The following is a 17,019-nucleotide window of genomic DNA, read 5'->3' on the forward strand; positions in this document are numbered from 1 at the left end:
AAGTTTATTCAGTAGGACTTGCCCTGACCACAGTTTCTCTGACTTGAAAGCGAAGTCAGATTACATTTGTGGAAGTTTGTAGGATTCCACATATACCTTAATTCTTTTAAAAACTGACAAGATTTTTTTCTAATTTTATACATAGTATCTGTAAGAAATGGCGGGGGGGGGGAGAGAGAGAGAGAGAGAGAGAGAGAGAGAGAGAAGGCAAAGATCAAGGGAGAGATTTTGCTGTTGATTTTCTTAATGGGTTTGTTAATGAAAGAACAAACACATAGGAGGAATATTTGAGCTAATACTTCTAAATAATGACTTTTTCTTTTCCTTCTGTTCAACTAAGGTTATCTATAGAGAAAGAATCAAATACATAACTTTAAATTTCTAGGAAAATAAAAATTGCTTTCAAACTTCATTTTCAATATTCTTCTGAGCTAAAAGCTAGTTACCAGTGTCCCTAATTTGTATTGTGTTTTCCCAATTATCAGGGTGATTGACTTCTGGTGTCCACTACGACACATTTATCTATCTATCTATCTATCTATCTATCTATCTATCTATCTATCTATCTATTATCTATCTATTATCTATCTATCTATCTATCTATCCATCTGTCTGTCTGTCTGTCTATCTATCTATCTATCTATCGTCTCCCTCCCTCCCTCCCTCTCTCTCTCTCTCTCTCTCTCTCTCTCTCTCTCTGTGTGTGTGTGTGTGTGTGTGTGTGTGTGTGTATGCACGCTTGTGTGGTGTTGATTGTTTGGCTTTGCCTTCTCATGTGCCTCAAGAGTTGAACACACATTTTACCATTTTGCTCTTCTGTTATGACATAATATCCTATTTTCATATTGGAAGGTAATAATGTTTGACATTGGATTTTATAACCTTCTTGTTATTATAAAACAATGAATGCTTGGCCTTTCAAGAGAAGTGGTTGCTTTTCTCACATTATTAAACACATTTCTTATTTATTGTACTCTAGAATTTTATTCTTTTCTAGAATAACTCACTTAAAATGTTTTCCTTGATCACTTTGAAAAGCTTAATGTCTGTTCTTCAATTGAAAAAAAATGCCATAAGTAGTACTTGTGCAAAATCCATGCAAAAATGCAGAAATGACACTGCATTGTGTCCAGAGAGCTTAAGTGCATGACCTCAATATGCATCTAAAGCAAAAATCTCATTTTCTTTCAAAGTAATAGAAGCTTTTCATGTATATTATGTATCTAACCACCAAAGTCCTCACAGTTTCACATATAATCATTTAAAAATAAATAATGTGCATTAACTGTAATTAGGTGTTCTCTTATTTTTTTGATGAAGTGGCTTGCTTGATGGTCTAAAGAGCTGCTTATATGCGAAAAAAACTCACTCTTTAGAGAGAGGTTTACAAGCCTTAAACAAAGAACAAGCTTTTACTCAAAGCAAATCAGACCAGGTAGTTAATTCTTTATTTAACAGCATATAGATAGGTAAATTATAGACAGATAGACAGACAGAGAGATGGATGGATGGATGGATGGATGGATGGATGGACGGATAGACAGACAGATGGGTAGGTGGATGGATAAAAACAGACAGAACCTGGCAAATTCAATGTCTTCAAATATATGTACTAAATGAAAGGTAAATTTAATTTTTACAAAGAAGTAAAGCTGTCTTTAATTCCCATTCATCTGGCAACAAAGGAGAATTAAGCCATTTAAGAAATTCCAGCATTCATGTAATCCCCACCAGGTATCGGGTACCAGAGTCCTTACCACCCTGAACCTTGAATCGCAAAATCTCAGGTAAACCTTCATGCATGGTTGTCAATTAATAGCGCTCCAGATGAGTTTAAAATATATTAATATATATCCCATGCAATAGGGACAAGACCTTTGCTATTTCTGAATTACCAAGACCCACATATCAACCCACCACTACCATGTTGCCGAGGTGCTAATTCTTACCCTGCTGTACGTGATAGGATGAGCCAATCAATGTGCAATGATACCAAAGTACGTTATCAATGCTTTCCTGCCACTGCATTACCACGTCCATGAGCATGAGTACTTTCCCCGTTGACCACACATCAAACAGTCTTTGTGGACAAAATGTTTGATAATTGGTGAGTTGCGTGGCAAGAGAGCACAGCTGAAAAGTTCACGGTTATGGTGTACCATAGATGCTAATACCGTTCTCATGACTCTTAGCCACATATACTACTCATTCCATACAAACTCCATGGTAACTTGTCAATGCCATCTAACAAACAGGCTGTCCTGTGGATAGGTCAACAATGTTACATAAAACAGTGCTCTGAATTTAAGCAGAAAGTGATAGGCCTCATCTGGGATCCAGGAAAGCAAACAGGTTGTCTTTGTGGAATGATCAAAGGAAGTCAGGACCGTGAGGGGTGCGATCACCCACTGATACCAGGGGACTGATCTAATGAGAGCTCACCAAGGCCAGTTGGACTGGGACTGAACGAGCATGTGATCAAACCGGATTCTCTGAATGTGGCTGACATGGGGGCTGTCTGAGAAGCCATTGACAATGGCACTGGAACTTGTTTCGTCTGCATGGACTGGCTTTTTGGGATCCTAGACTGTTTGGATGCTCACCTTCCTAGACCTGGAGGGAGTGGGGAGGAACTTGAACTTCCCACAGGGCAGGAAACCCTGACTGCTCTTAGGACTGGAGAGGGAGGAGGAGAGGGAGTGGGGGGAGTGGGAGGGTATTGGGAGGAGGGGAGGAAGGGGAAATTTGTATAAATTAATAAAAAAAATAAAACTGAACAAATTAAAAAAAGTATCTGTCAACTTTATATGTCCACTTGGACTGCATTTAAATCTCAATCTATAAAATATCTAACTATGTCATATAAAAGAATAGCATGTACTAATATGTCATAATGACTCTGTAGTTAACAATATCTATCATGTCTCTTTCAGTCTAAAAGCTGTTCCTCAGAGATATCAGTATGTATGTCACCTATCTTGTAATTTTTCTTGGTTTCTTCCTTTATGTCTACAGCCAAAAATTTCAGGTCTCGCCAAAATAAATCTGATCTTTATTTTTAAAAAAAGGATCTATATTAAAACAGGAAATTATCCCAGTCTGCCAATCTCCTACCCAACTTTATCAATCAGAAGACTGAATTCTTCTCATTTTATTTGGAAAACTCACATTTGTCCCAAAAGAAATTAGCAGGCTCAATAGTTTAAGGATAACAGATCTTACCTGGTCAGGTTGTAAATGATCGGTTTGAAGAATAAAAGAATCACTTGAATCAAATTAAAACTTGAGTCTTTTAAATACTCCATGGTACTACATGATACAATGGAAATATATTATATGACCAGGAAGAATTAAGGAACTTGCCATGGGAATGTGTGGGATTTGGTACACATAAATAAGCAATCGTCTAAGTAGGACTCACCCAGGCTTTTGCACCAAATGAGAAAGAGACCAACAAAGGGTTGAACAGCACAATGAAGACTGTATTACATGCAGACAATAAGGAATTGTCTTTTATTTGGAGCCAAACGATATTTTCATCTGTAGTAACAGAAAGTTCAGAGCAATATATACAGAAGCACAAAATGAAAATTTGTGGAATAAACTATCCAAGAGTATAAATACACTCTTTTCATAAATATTCAATGCATTATTTGACATGTGGGTGCGTGTGAAGCTGCACACGTGCAATTTTAAGCTTCTTGATTTGGGCTTTGGTCCAATAAAGTATATATTCCCCATAACTATCAGCTTTTTCCCTAAAAATACATGCTCACACCCTACTTTTAAAATAGTCTAAGATAATTATTTCCAATTTCATAGTAACTAGTACAGTTATGACTGCCATTGTCTCTCATTCCCAGGCAAAGAGGTTGGCTTTGAAATACTGTTAATGCAAGAAAGTGTGGTAATGGAGTAAAGGCATTTTCTTAAAATCGTGCTAAAATTGCCATTTTTATTTCTAATTATTTTTATTGTGCTAGACAAGGTCTTGTTTTCAGTAACAAATATAAAACCATCCAATACAATCCAATAGTCTATGGCTCACCAGTCATCTAGCCCCTCCCTGGATCAACTTCACAATGGATTTAATTCATTTTGAAAGCATAAAGCCAGCACTTAGGACACAGAATTCTGACTGACAATTACTCAGTCTTTTAGTGAACAAATTCACTGAATAGTGACACCTAGAAAGGCGATCTGTTGAGTTTTCACTCATTTGAGATGCAGTATTTTTTAAAACATAAATAGAAAGCAAAGAAGTTATTGGCAGAATCTATAAAAACCATGTTTAATGGAGGAGAGGTTTAATCCCAGACTTCCTTTTGGCCTGAAGAAAGAAGGACACCAAAGAATTAGGAGAGTCACATCAACTGTTCTCTTTCCCTTGACCTTCTCTCTTAATATCACTAATTTTAAAGCCAAATCATGACAGACTTGCCTCTCAGACAATGCTTACCAAATACTGCTATATTAGTTAACTTTTTAAAAGCAAACACCCAGGAATGAGACTAAAGCTTTTGATTTGAAGTTACCAGACTGACTTTTGTCTATATTTCCACATTGCTCTATGGCAGAAAAGATGTTAAACAAGCGCATCTTGAAAATATGGCAGAGGAAGATATCTCAGCACAACGGAGTTAGCTCTTCTTTAGCACTCATGACGTTTCTCAGTCCTGCTTGATTTACAAGTGCATCATCGACTCGAATTCATCAATTCTCTGCTTGGTGTTCCCTTTCCTGATCTTACGATAGGATATCGTGTTGTATCTGGAATAAACATTCCTGGAGATATCTCCCTTCTTTCCTAACATGGGCTGCTCATCAGGGGTCCCTGGCTGGGATCTGGGGCTGCTTAGTGGGGAGTCATCGCTTGGATGGTTTTCCTCTTTTAATTGAAAACCTTCGCTGTGTTTTCTTTTAAATTCTATGACTTGAACTTCGTCTTCATCATCATTGCAATCCTCAATGTCTTCCTCATTAATTTCTTCATCCCAAACTTCTGGTTCCTCATCACATTTAGAATGCAATATGTCAACTTGACTAGATTTCTGGAACCCCAACCATTCAATTTCTGCTGCCTGGTATGCGGTGTTCTCGTCTTCTCTCTGATCTAGAGGCTGGTGGACAATCCTTTCCTTCTGCGTACTCACTTCCAGGTCACTGCTGCTCAGAGGAATCTGCTTCCACGGATGCCCTGCAGCAAAATGGACTAGTGGGTGAGATGTGCTAGGGTTTCAGAGGACCTAGCTGCTGGAATACTCTAACACATTCTTCTGGACAATCACATTCTAACTTTTGCCTTATGAACTGTGACTCAGAGTTGCCTGTTAAGTCTAGACAATCAAACAGGTTTCACAGTCAAAATAATTTGCAAAAACATGGCATTTCATATAGTTAAATAAATATCTCAGAATTTAAGTTTTAAAATGCTAATGAATATTGTATGTCTTCAGGAATGTCTACAATCTAACCTCATTTGACTGGAATTCTATTGTATAGACTAGTGTGTTTAGTAGGGTTACTGTTCTCTGGGGTACACGTAAAAATATTTCCCTTACCAAACCTGTGTGTGTGTGTGTGTGTGCGTGCGTGCACATATGTATGTATGTGTGTATTTGTATCATGCATGTATGTGCATGTATACATACTCAGAAAATGCTTGGATTTACTTCACATCCACAAATGCATCCTACAAGGACAATGCAAACAATACCTCAGAGGGAAAAGCTTTATTCTAGTATGAAAATGATGACTGCCCATGCCTAGCTGGTGTAAGAGGGTCTTCTTTCTATGTGTTGCTTTCATTGGTTGAATAAAGAAAATTGCCTTGGCCTTTTGATAGGGCAGCCCTTAGGTGGGCGGAGTAGACAGAACAGAATGCTGGGAAGAAGGGAAGTGTGGCAGATGCCATGATTCTCCTGGCCGAGATGGACGCTGGTTAGACTCATGCTGGTAAGCCATAGTCAAGTGGTGATACACATTAATGGAGATGGGTTAAACAAATATGTAAGAGTTAGCCAATAAGAGGTTAGAACTAAGGGGCCAGGCAGTAATTTAATTAATACAATTTCCATGTGGTTATTTCGGGGGTTAAGCTAGCCAGCCACACAGCCCACTCCCTCCTCTTTACTACACCTAGCCACACTCAAAGTAGCAGCTTTGACATTTGACACTGTCTCTTGAATGGTAAAGAAGAGCAAAGGCTTGGGCTGGGAAGATGGCTCAGTGGTTCAGAGCTCTGGCTGCTCTTCCAGAGGACCCAGGTTCCAGTCCCAGTACTCACGGGGTGGCTCACAACTATCCCTAACTCCAGTTCCAGGCCACCCAATACCCTCTTCTGACCTCTTCAGGCACTAGGCATGCACATAGTCCACAGACATACATGCAGGCAAAGCATTCATACACATAAAATAACACAACAATGAAAAAGTGTTAGAAAGGCATGTTGGAGAGATGGCTTAGTGGTTACAGGTACTTGCTCTGTCAGAGAAACAAGTTTCATTCCAACACCCACAGGCAGCCTCTAACTCTGTCACTCCAGTTTCAGAAGATCAATGCTGCCTTCCGGCATCCAGGCACCAGGCAGAAGAAGAGGGCACTTGCATACATGCGCTCACATACATATAATAAAACTTAAAAAGCTTTTTCAAGAGGTGATCAAAAGTCTCTAGATGCTCAGAACTTACATGCTGGCAACTGAGTCCCACACAGTGCTTAGGATCCTGTGCTAACCTCTAGGGATCCAGATCTAATGAACATGTTGGGCTTGTGTGTGTATAACCCTAGATTCTCCTATTGTTCCAAATGACAGCCAAGGAATAGATCATCTGGTGCCATGCTGTGTTTTAGAAGGCTTAAAGCACTCTGATCACTGCTTTCCAGACAGCCGGAATATCTTTACTACAATAAATACTTCACTAGTATTTATCGATGTGTAAGAATGAATTGTAAGGGAGCAGAGTTTTTGGAACATGCACTCGTGACAGGCTTCTGTGGGAAACCATCTACCCACACTGAACTCGGCTAGAGTGTGTGGCTTCACCATCCTCTGTCTATTCCACAACTGCTGGAAAACAAGGTGAAAAGCCTCTGTCAATTTGCTTCTGCTTCTCCTTTCACAGCTCTCCCTGGAAGTCTGTGTCTATCAAAGGCTTTCATGTTTGTCACTGAGTCCAAGTTCCCATGTACTGTGAAGGAGAGAAGCAAGCATGGATTCCCATGTACTGTGAAGGAGAGAAGCAAGCATGGATTCCCATGTACTGTGAAGGAGAGAAGCAAGCATGGATTCCCTCCCACACTTGTCCTGAGCAGCTGTCAGTCTTCCACTTCATAGTCTTTACATTGCATATAAGTGTACTTCAGATATTTTCTATGATAGAAGGCTTTTTTGTTGTGTTTTCTCCCAGCAAAAAAGAAAAGAAAACTCTCTCTCTCTCTCTCTCTCTCTCTCTCTCTCTCTCTCTCTCTCTGTCTCTCTCTCTCTCTCTCATGCACGCACGCACGCACACACACACAAATAATCTTTTTGTTCATGTGCTCGACTCGGGCCCAACACTGTCAAGAATAAAATTCATCTTTCATTTTAAATTAATTAGTGTTTTTCCTAGATATTTTTAGCATCTTTCTACTCTTAGCAGGCATATTCTTCTTAGGAGACTTTATAGTTTTTTGCCATTCTTGAAAATGAAAGGTACGAAAATCCAGAGCCTCTGTCAGAGTAGAATTGTACTGTAAAAAGACCCACAGGCTGGATGACCCAGACACCTAGGATAGAACCAAACATGACTAGAGGGGGAAAATGTCAATGTAATGATGCCTAACAATATTCTGCTATCCTCATAGATTGATGCCTAGTGCAACAGTCATCAGAGAGGCTTCCTCCAGCAACTGATGGAAACAGATGCGGAGACCCACAGCCAAACATTAGGCCCAGCTCAGTGAATCTTGCAGAAGGGGGAAAGAAAAGATTGTAGGATCCAGAGGGGTGAAAGACATCACAAGAAAACTCACAGTGATTACTTAGCTGAGTCCATAGGAGCTCACAGAGACTGAACTGAAAACCAGGGAGCCAGCATGGGATGAACCTAGGGTCTCGGCATGTCTGTTATAGTTGTGTAGCTTGGTCCTGTTGGGACTCCTAACAGCAGGGACAGGGACCGTCTGACTCTTTTCCTGACTTTTGGGACTCTAGTCCTCATACTGGGTCACCTTGCCCAGCCTTAGTAGATGGGAAGGTGCTTAGTCTTACTGCAACTTGCAATGCCGTGTTTTGTTGATATCCAGGGGAGAATTGTTCTTTCCTGAGCAGAGAACAATCTCCTCCACAGAGGAGTGGAGAGAACAGTTTCCATTGGGGGAGTGGGCAGGAGGAGCTGGGAGGAGAGGAGAGGAGGGAGGGGAAACTGCAGCCAGGATATAAAATAAATAGACTTAAAAAGAAGAAAGGGAAGGATTTAAGCCGAGATAAATTGAGTGGTGACACCACGGACCATAAAGAGACACAAAGAGAGAGGCTCCCTCACTCTCCTCTTCATTGAAAGCCAAGATCCTAGGAAACTGTCTTTTGTAGTAGGTCCCCTGGTAGATAAAGAAGCTGTAGGTGGACAATGGTGAGCTCTGCCTTGATCAACTTGTCACATTTAAAGCAGTATTGGGGCAGAAAAGTTATGCAAATCATTTTGCGGGGTTTTAATGTTTACAGAATACGATCTGGTGAGAAAATCTGTCTGTTATATATCTCGCCAATACCAGCCACTGCTGGCCGCACCTTCCCGTGCCTGGTTACATATTTTGCAGCAGGGTGCTGGAGTACTCTAGGCAAAGAAAGAAACTCAAAACTCCCCAGGCTCCTCCCTGTTCTCCTTGGCATCCGCTATTTACACTGTGTTCTAATATCCCTTTGGTGGGTCCCCTGCTTTCCCTGGTATGTCCTAAACTAAACTGGTTAGGTGCTACATGCTGACTTTAACTTGGAGATAAGCTCTGCAAGAGAGAGAAATGGTGATTAATTAACAGATTCTGTTCTGCACTGTACTCAGAAACTATTTGGATGTAATATTTCCTTAGAAGAAAATGTTTACAAGATTTTGTAACCTTGTCCACTGACTTTACTTGCACGATAACATAGCTACTTTGGTGCACTTTTGTCTCACAATTGTGTAAAAAATACATCACTCTCAACACTCTGGGGCACACTTCTTTGACAAGAAATACTTAGCGGCTTGTACTTGTTTCAGACATAATTTTCCCACGGAGTAACTCATCTTATGAAGTTACTTTAGAAGGCTTTACTCTAAACCCGTTTCTGAATCATTCCGGAAGCTGCCCAACACCCGTCTGCAGCACCACATTGGAAAAAAATAGCTTAATTTGGGGGGCTAGCCTATCACATTACCATGCCAGTCAATCGTATCAATTCGTACAATTCGGGACTTGAGCCATCTGGAAAGCTGGGTAGGGTGGAAACCCCAGAAGACAACACTCGCATATCTGCCCAAAGCAGCTTGAAGATTCTGAAGTCATTGCTTGGAACCGCATCCCAGCGGCACACATCCAAAGCATCACATGCAGAGTGCTCATCCTATCCAGTCATACAGTCAGGTTAGGAACCTGGAACTCCTGTTACCTTCTCTGAATGCCATGTCCTCAGCACTTGCTTCTTGGAGAGAAAGATCTTTGATGACCTTGTGAACGACAAAGAGGTTCTCTTCTGGGTTTTCTGGGAGAAAACACAAGTATTGTAACATTGACAACAGACAAGGCTAAAGGTTCACAAATGATCAGTTCTGATTCTAGGGGATGTCTTTAGCTTTCATTAAGACGAGTAAAAATTATTGCTCTACTTTTCTGATTTTTTTAAATTTTATTGTATAGATTTAATAATTAGCTTCCACAATGATTGTCTCTCATATATATTTATGTATAAATATATATATATATGTGTGTGTGTGTGTGTGTGTGTGTACACACAGAACTATGGATTCAAAGTTCTTTAGACATGTACTGAAGGGTACTTTAAAATTCTGAGTTCTCTTTTTTCAAACGACAATGGACTTGTGGTCTAACAATAAATAGCAGTGGCTAACATTAACATTTAGAAATTATTCTCACAACCCAATAAAAGGGGTTACTATTATTCTGCTTTGTTCTGAGAGAAAATGCTCAAGGTTCAGAAAAGAAGACCATGGGATTTCAAAGCTATCAGACAAGCCTAGTTGTGAGTCTTTATGATAGAAGTCCCTGTTGGGATAAGGGTCTGTATTTCTTGGCTCCAGTTTATTCATATAATACTAGTTTATATTAGAAAGGGGGGAGAGAAAGGGGGGTTGTAAATCAAAACAATTGAACTGAGGAAAAAAAATGTTTTACCATGGAGAATGTTCTCACCTGTAGGCTCTTCCGGTAGTAAGCTCTCCTTAGAGGTTCCACTTCCTTCTTGATTTCTCCTTGCGGGTACATCTTCAAGGCTGGGTTCCACCTTGTAGTATGGCTGAGTCCCATCTGCCTCAGCTCTGTCCTCGCTGGTTTGACTGGTATGCTGCTGGCCATTCTCTGGTGGTCTGTCCCCATTGCACTGTGTCCCGCTCAGTGTCCCAGGGACGTCTGTCATGATGATCACTGAGGTCTGCTTTAGGGAAGGCAATGAAGAAAGTAGGGGATTGGGTCTTTGATGAGATCTAAGTCTGCAGGTCCTACAGTTCCAAAATCTATCCCAAAAGCACAAACTTCCTCTCTGAAATCTAATAACAAGGCTTGTTCTAGAGGTTTTCGGGGTGCAGAAGGAATGTGACGGGGATTGTCCCTTTGGTTGCCAGCCCCGGAGCAAAACCCAGCCAATCAGGAGCCTCTCACCACTCCACAACCCCACTCTTAGAATTAATGTTGCTCTTCAATTTGCATAGACAAACAATCTGAAGCAATCGGGCTTTTGTGCTGGCATGCAGAAGGGGACTTGCAGCTTGTCAGTCCCCCTCTGGGAACAGAGATTTTTGTCCCTTTCCATAATGGCCCATTGTAATTTTCCTTGTAACAGGAGCCACAATTGTTCCCAGGCTTTAATCCAGAGAGAATGACCACCTTGAGGCACATTAGTTCTGTGTAACCCGCTTAACATTTCCAAACAGATTTGCTTCAAGTAAAGCCTCCGCTATTTTGGAGGGGACAATGGCATCGTTTTTCATTTATTAAAGAATAAAACCAGCTTTTCAAGGCCCTGTAAACATGACAACTTGATTGTAAACAACTTTGGCAATGAATTTCATGGTATCCCTTCAGGAAGCTGAAAGGGAAACTGAGAAGAAAACAAGCAAATTCTCCTGATGTGCTAAGAGCAAGGATTTTACAGTCTTCGTGTAATTCATCTTGTCTAGGGCGTCTGATTTCCCAGCTTCTTTAGGTCTATGGAAGCCCACCTTCTGCAGTAAAACACTAATAAGAATTTCCCATGACGCTTTCTCTTGCTCCAATCAGAATTACCATTTCCAGTCTATACTGGTATTTGAGATGCAGTCTGCTCTCCAGTGATTGGTTGAAACTAGGCAGCTGCTTACTTCCCTTTCCCTTTTAAAGGAATCCATTCTTTCTCTTTTCCTGGATTGCCCAACCCTTCTTCAAGGCCAAATCCTTGGCCTGAACAACTCCTCTGAGTCCTCTATTCTGGGCTAATGTATCATCCTTTAGTGACTCTTTTCTGACCCACATTTTTCTCTTCAGAGTTTAATTGGTTATAATTAACTAAATAATTGCTTGGCGATGACTCTTTCCCAAGGAGAAAGGGAGCTGGCTTAGTTCTGGTCTCAGTGTGCACCAGCTGCCTTGATTTCGGGAGGTCGGAAACTGTCCTGGAAGAAATGAAGACGTTCTGAAGAGAAGCACTTGTGCCTCTCCTTCAGCTATCAGACTATTGACCAGTAGTTCCCAGAATACTGGAACTTCCTCAGGCGTGTCGTACTGTGGGAAGAAAAAGGATGAGGCCTGGTGGCAGCCAGAGAAGGCCCTTGCCTCCCAGGAAGTGCTTTTATCCTCTTCTATAACGTTATCAGACCACATTGCAGCAAGGGGTGGAACCAAGACCAACGTGGGCAACACCACACCTTAGCCAAGACTACTTAGCAGTTAGGCCTAGCTCCTGTCGTCCATTTAACCCAAACCTCATGTGAGCACCCCGAGATGAACTGCTGACCAGATCATCCACATTGAACTAACTCGTTTCCTGTACTTCCCTGCATCTGACTCTTCAGTTGGTTTATTGATAATGGGTAGCCAAGACCAATTAGTTAGTGGTCCTTGTCATTGTGCCTGTTCCTTCATGGTCACGCCACCATATGCTACTGAGAAAATCAGAGCTCTTGGGGCTCTTGGTCTCATTTACAAACGATTCAAGAATGGACTCGAAAGGAAGCTCAAAGTCAATCTTTCTAGTTTAGAAGAAAATCCCGAAAGCAAACAAGCTTTAAATCTCTGCACCTGCCTGGAAGAGTAAGATGCAGAAGACTAAGAGGGCAAGCTGGACCCTTGGCACTAAGCCTGCTTGGAAGTCAGCCGTAGGATGGACAAGCAGCCACACAGAACAGAGGTAAGCTTTCAAGAAAGGGTAAGGGAGTCCAAATTGCCTGAAAAGGCATACTCATATTGGGGCGAACACCCAAAAGAGTGAGAAGGGAAGGAAAGGAAAAAGTTACACAACTCTGAGTTAGGGCTCAGAAAGAGAGGCAGACCAAACAACTTGACACCACGGAGGTACTGCCCTACGAAGTAGGGTATCTGGGAAGGAAAAGTGCATTATCTCATAAAATTATTCTTCCCACCTCTGTTGAGTGGTTTAGTGGGCCACCGTCCCGGGGCATGGTACCTTGGCTACTCGGTTTGCCAGCACAACTGGATTAATTTATGGAGGAGGTAATGGCATGTCTCTACCTAGAAGCAGATTCTGTTTTTCAGCCTATTGTGGTCCCAGCTTTCTCTTAATAGAATTTTAAATCTACTCAGTCATTAAACCTTAACAACCCTGGCAGCAGGCATTCTCTTTTAAAACTTTAAACATGTGTATGTTTAAAGAAATGAACAAATCTATACCTCCAAGAGAATACACTTGAGAACATTTCTGTAGTAAATCAGCAATAGAGATTGGGGTGTCCTTGTAAATTTATGTCCTTTAAAATTGTGTCTAAGAGGGCTGGATAGAGAGCTCAGTGATAAGAACACTGGCCTCCTTGCCAGAGGACCCGAGTTCAATTCCTAGCATTAAACATCACTCACAAACATCTGTCATTCCAATATCAGATGATCCAATGACCTCTTCTGGCCTTTGCCAGAACCAGCCATACAAGTGCTGCACAGACATACAAGCAGGCAAAACACGGATACACATAAACTAAAATTTAAAAGAATTAAAAATTCAAAATTGGGTCTAAGGATGAGTCCACTTGATTCTCCATTGGTAACAACTAACACAGGTCACTGTGACATCATCTGCTCATTCCGAACCAGGGAAATATCTCTAACAGAGACCGAGAGAGACTCCATCTTACATCATCTTCAGCTCTTCTGTCTCTAGCGCACTGACTGTTTGTTAGATGGGTGGGATGTTCCATAGCTGGAAATCCCACCAATGACATGGGTGATGCTGGGAGACTTTGAGTTCAGTGGAGCCTTTCTCAGCTCAGGAAGGGCTTCACTCAGAACTTAAGGAGCTAGCTCACAGGCACAGAAGCCAGTAGCTTCACCTTTGATCTAGAGCATCTGAAGAATGAAATTAATGAATTACAGAGGGTCAGTTTCAGAAATAAGTTTTCTTCTGGAGAACATACGAGAAGGAAAAGAGGTAGAAATTCTGTGGAGCTGGAGCTGAACCCAGGAAATAGAGTGCCATTGAGGTGCTGATCTTGGTGCTTTGTAGAGGGCTAATGCTGGAAACCTGGGTGAGTCATTCAGACCAGTTGGCCGATCCATTATGTGTCTCCTCTCAGCTTTAGACAGACTTTATACTTAAGGCACCTGTGCTCACTTAGGAAAAGAAATTAGCAATCAGGAAGCAAGCCTCTCCCAGGCATTCCTGGACCCTGGTAAGAACAGAACTCCAGACAGGACTAAGGATATTTCCAACTTTTAGTCAAGAAAGAGAATTAAAACTGTTCACTTCCAGGGTCTCTGCCCCTAAAACTGTTTGACCAGGTTTTCTTTTCCACTCCTATCACCTATAACGGCACACACCATAAATGAAGCCACCGGCCATTTCTAGCCTTTCCAGAGATGTTGGTGGGGGAATTGTAGCCATGAGAGGGCAGCAGAGGGACCCAGGCAGTGCCAGTCCTTCCCAGGAGGCCCAGCAGCTGCTGGAGACAGAGAAGGGTCTGTCCTCACAGGAAATAGTTGTGAAGCCTACAGATGAGGAACTATTGAAGGGGATCTATGAGGGTGTGCAGAAAATGAAACTAAAGTTCAGGTACTAATGGGGCCATACTAAGCTCTAAGATCCTTAAGGTCAAGAATTGACTCTCACTCAACTCAGTAGTAAACAAATGTAGAAATGCTCACATCAGTTGTTAAAGGTCTATCCCCAATCACTCCCAATGGGGGTTGCCAAGGACCTCGGTTCAGAATCACCACAAAGCTGACAGAGTCTAAATGTTCTTTCTTACCTCTGTGTGGCTATCACCCCTAATAAATATAGCATATGCATGTGCGCTAGTTTTAAACAGAAAGGTATTTGACTATGGTTGTTTGCTGTCTAATGCATGCTCTGACTTTTTGTGGGGTTAGAATTATTACAGTTTTGGAGACCGAAAAATTAAACCAGAATTTTTCAAGCTTTGGCTAGCCAGAGTGTTTGCCTCTTTAGAAAGTGTTTGTACCAGGTGAATAAGGGGTAGTGTTCTAACTTTTCCTGCACATAGGATGAAACTTAAGATACCGTTGGCACCAAGATGAGTCTAACTATCCCATAAAATGTGGTTTTTGTCCTTACAGAGGCGAGTTGTCACCCATTGTTTATAGCAGTCTGTGGCTTAGAAAATCTGTTGGAATCTTGGCTAATGGTTTTTAATTCAAATTCTATTGCCTAATGCTCATGGAAAGAAACGTGATTTTGCTTTAATAATATCTTTGAGTGTTTTACTTTTTCTTTTTATCTTTATATAAGTTTTATTTTTCTTTTAGGGTTTTGCAGGGTGTCGTCAGCATATATGTCTGTGTGCTATGTTCATGTGCCCTTGAATGCGAGAAGCAGGTATCAGGTCCTCTGGACCTGGAGTTTCAGGCAGTTGCTAGACACAATGTGGGTGCTGGGGGTCCAACTTAAGGCCTCTGCAAGAGCAATAGGTGTTCTCTATTGTTCTTAATAACAAAGGTTGTGCTAAAAATTTCACCCTTATCAAGTCTTCAGCTAAACAAAATAAAAGGGGCCTTGAAATAAATATCCATATGATGCTTGTCAAGTGTGAAATGACTGAGATCAAGAAACAGAAACTGGGATTTGAGAGATGACATAACATCACAGAATATGTGAAAACCCAAGCCATTAATTATGTTAGAAATGGCCAGTGAACACTAAATTTAAGAAAACAATTCAAATAATAGTTTTTGGTCCTGGAAGCATGTAGCCAATATTCATGCACAGGGCAGTTTGTATAGTTGAGACAGGGTTACCGTTTTAATCAAAATTGCAGGAGTAAATTAGAACCATAAAGAGATCAAATAATTGACCCCATCTGTTAGGTCTTGAATACGAACTATTACTCACAGCTCCTCATGGTATGGGCATCCAGCTGTTAACCCTGGGAAGTGGGGCCTTGCTGGAGCAGTGGGTCTTTGAAGATGTGCCTTTGAAGGCTTCCACGGACACATTCTCACTGCTGTGCTTCCTGTCCACCAGAAAGAAAAGACTCCCTCCTGCCTGTTGAAAAAGAGCAAGAAGTCCATGAACAAAGAAAGCAACAACTTCTTTTTGAAAAAAGGATGCACCAGATCCCAAACTGGACAAGGAAGCAACAAACTCTTGCCGAACTCGTTGCTGTCTTTTATAACTGACGTAGTCAATAACTGAGTCTGACATCATTGGCGGGAATGTACTTCATGCTCTGCCATGATAGAGCAGCCAGCACAAAGAGAAGAGGAGAACCTAAGGCCAACTATCCGCAATAGCAAAAACAAAAATCCAAACCAAACAAAAAATGTTTCTCACAGGCCACACACTCCCCCTGCTGTGACATTCTGCAAAAACACACAGGAGTGAGCAACCTAACCCAAAATTTCTGAAACATTAAGCCAAAGTAAATCCTTCCTCCTTCATGTGTGTCTCAGGCACACCATGTTTGCTGTTTGGGCAATCCTTTGGACCCACACTTTTTCTGGGTTCCCTACTGTCTCCAGTTTGTTGTAGCAGGTTAAATGATGCCCATGATACCCAGGTCCTCATCTGTGAAAACTCTGAGTTGCCACCTTACATGGTAAAGGGTACTTTGCAGATCAAATTAAGAACCTAAGTTGGGGAGATTTTCCTAGATTTAGGGATTGCCTACCATCACAAAGATCCTGAACAGAGGGAGGCAAGAAGGTCAAAGGAATTAGGAGGACATGTGACTTGGAGGTAAAATCTCACAGTGATTTGCAAAAGGGCCCATGAACCAGCGATCATAGTAAACCTAGAAAAGTCAGAAAAGATGGAAACAGTGTCTTTTGATGCTCTAAATGAAATATATCCTCTTCAACACCTTGATTTTATATTTGTAGTTTGTAGAGCTGAAAGGGAACAAATTTGTCCTGTTTATAAGCCTTTAAATATCTGGTAATTTGTTAGAGAGGTAATGGGGCAATATGAGCCTGATTTTCTCTCTTCAATCTCACAAACTGGCTAAAGGTAGAAAATTAGGCGAATGTGAGCAGTTTCCAGATGTGCATTTTTTTAATCGAGACTATTTTAGATTATTTCTTGTTCACCAGGATAATCTCTTTAACAAGGTTGTGTGCTCCCCATCATCTTGTTGACAATCTCAGTTTGTCTAAAATTTCTTAGTTTAC

The 17,019-nt window shown here is 41.2% G+C and overlaps 1 protein-coding gene and 1 long non-coding RNA gene across 2 annotated transcripts; one reads left to right on the forward strand and one right to left on the reverse strand.

Moving 5' to 3' along the window:
* Positions 1-3,485: 3,485 nt before the first annotated feature.
* Positions 3,486-10,831, reverse strand: Ermn (ermin). Its single transcript, XM_048426231.3, has 3 exons — positions 10,390-10,831; positions 9,629-9,721; positions 3,486-5,197 (listed from the first exon to the last, which is right to left on the reverse strand). The coding sequence occupies exons 1-3, from the start codon at positions 10,610-10,612 to the stop codon at positions 4,686-4,688; spliced, it is 828 nt and encodes a 275-aa protein (XP_048282188.2). The 5' UTR covers positions 10,613-10,831; the 3' UTR covers positions 3,486-4,685.
* Positions 10,832-13,522: 2,691 nt separating this feature from the next.
* On the forward strand, positions 13,523-16,290 carry LOC146890434 (uncharacterized). The gene is made up of 2 exons (XR_014998746.2): positions 13,523-13,922; positions 15,875-16,290. It is a non-coding gene; the product is annotated as an uncharacterized LOC146890434 (long non-coding RNA).
* The last annotated feature ends 729 nt before the right edge of the window (positions 16,291-17,019 follow it).

Source organism: Myodes glareolus, chromosome 21 (genome assembly GCF_982192425.1).
Source record: "Myodes glareolus chromosome 21, mMyoGla1.1, whole genome shotgun sequence".
NCBI lineage: Eukaryota > Metazoa > Chordata > Mammalia > Rodentia > Cricetidae > Myodes > Myodes glareolus.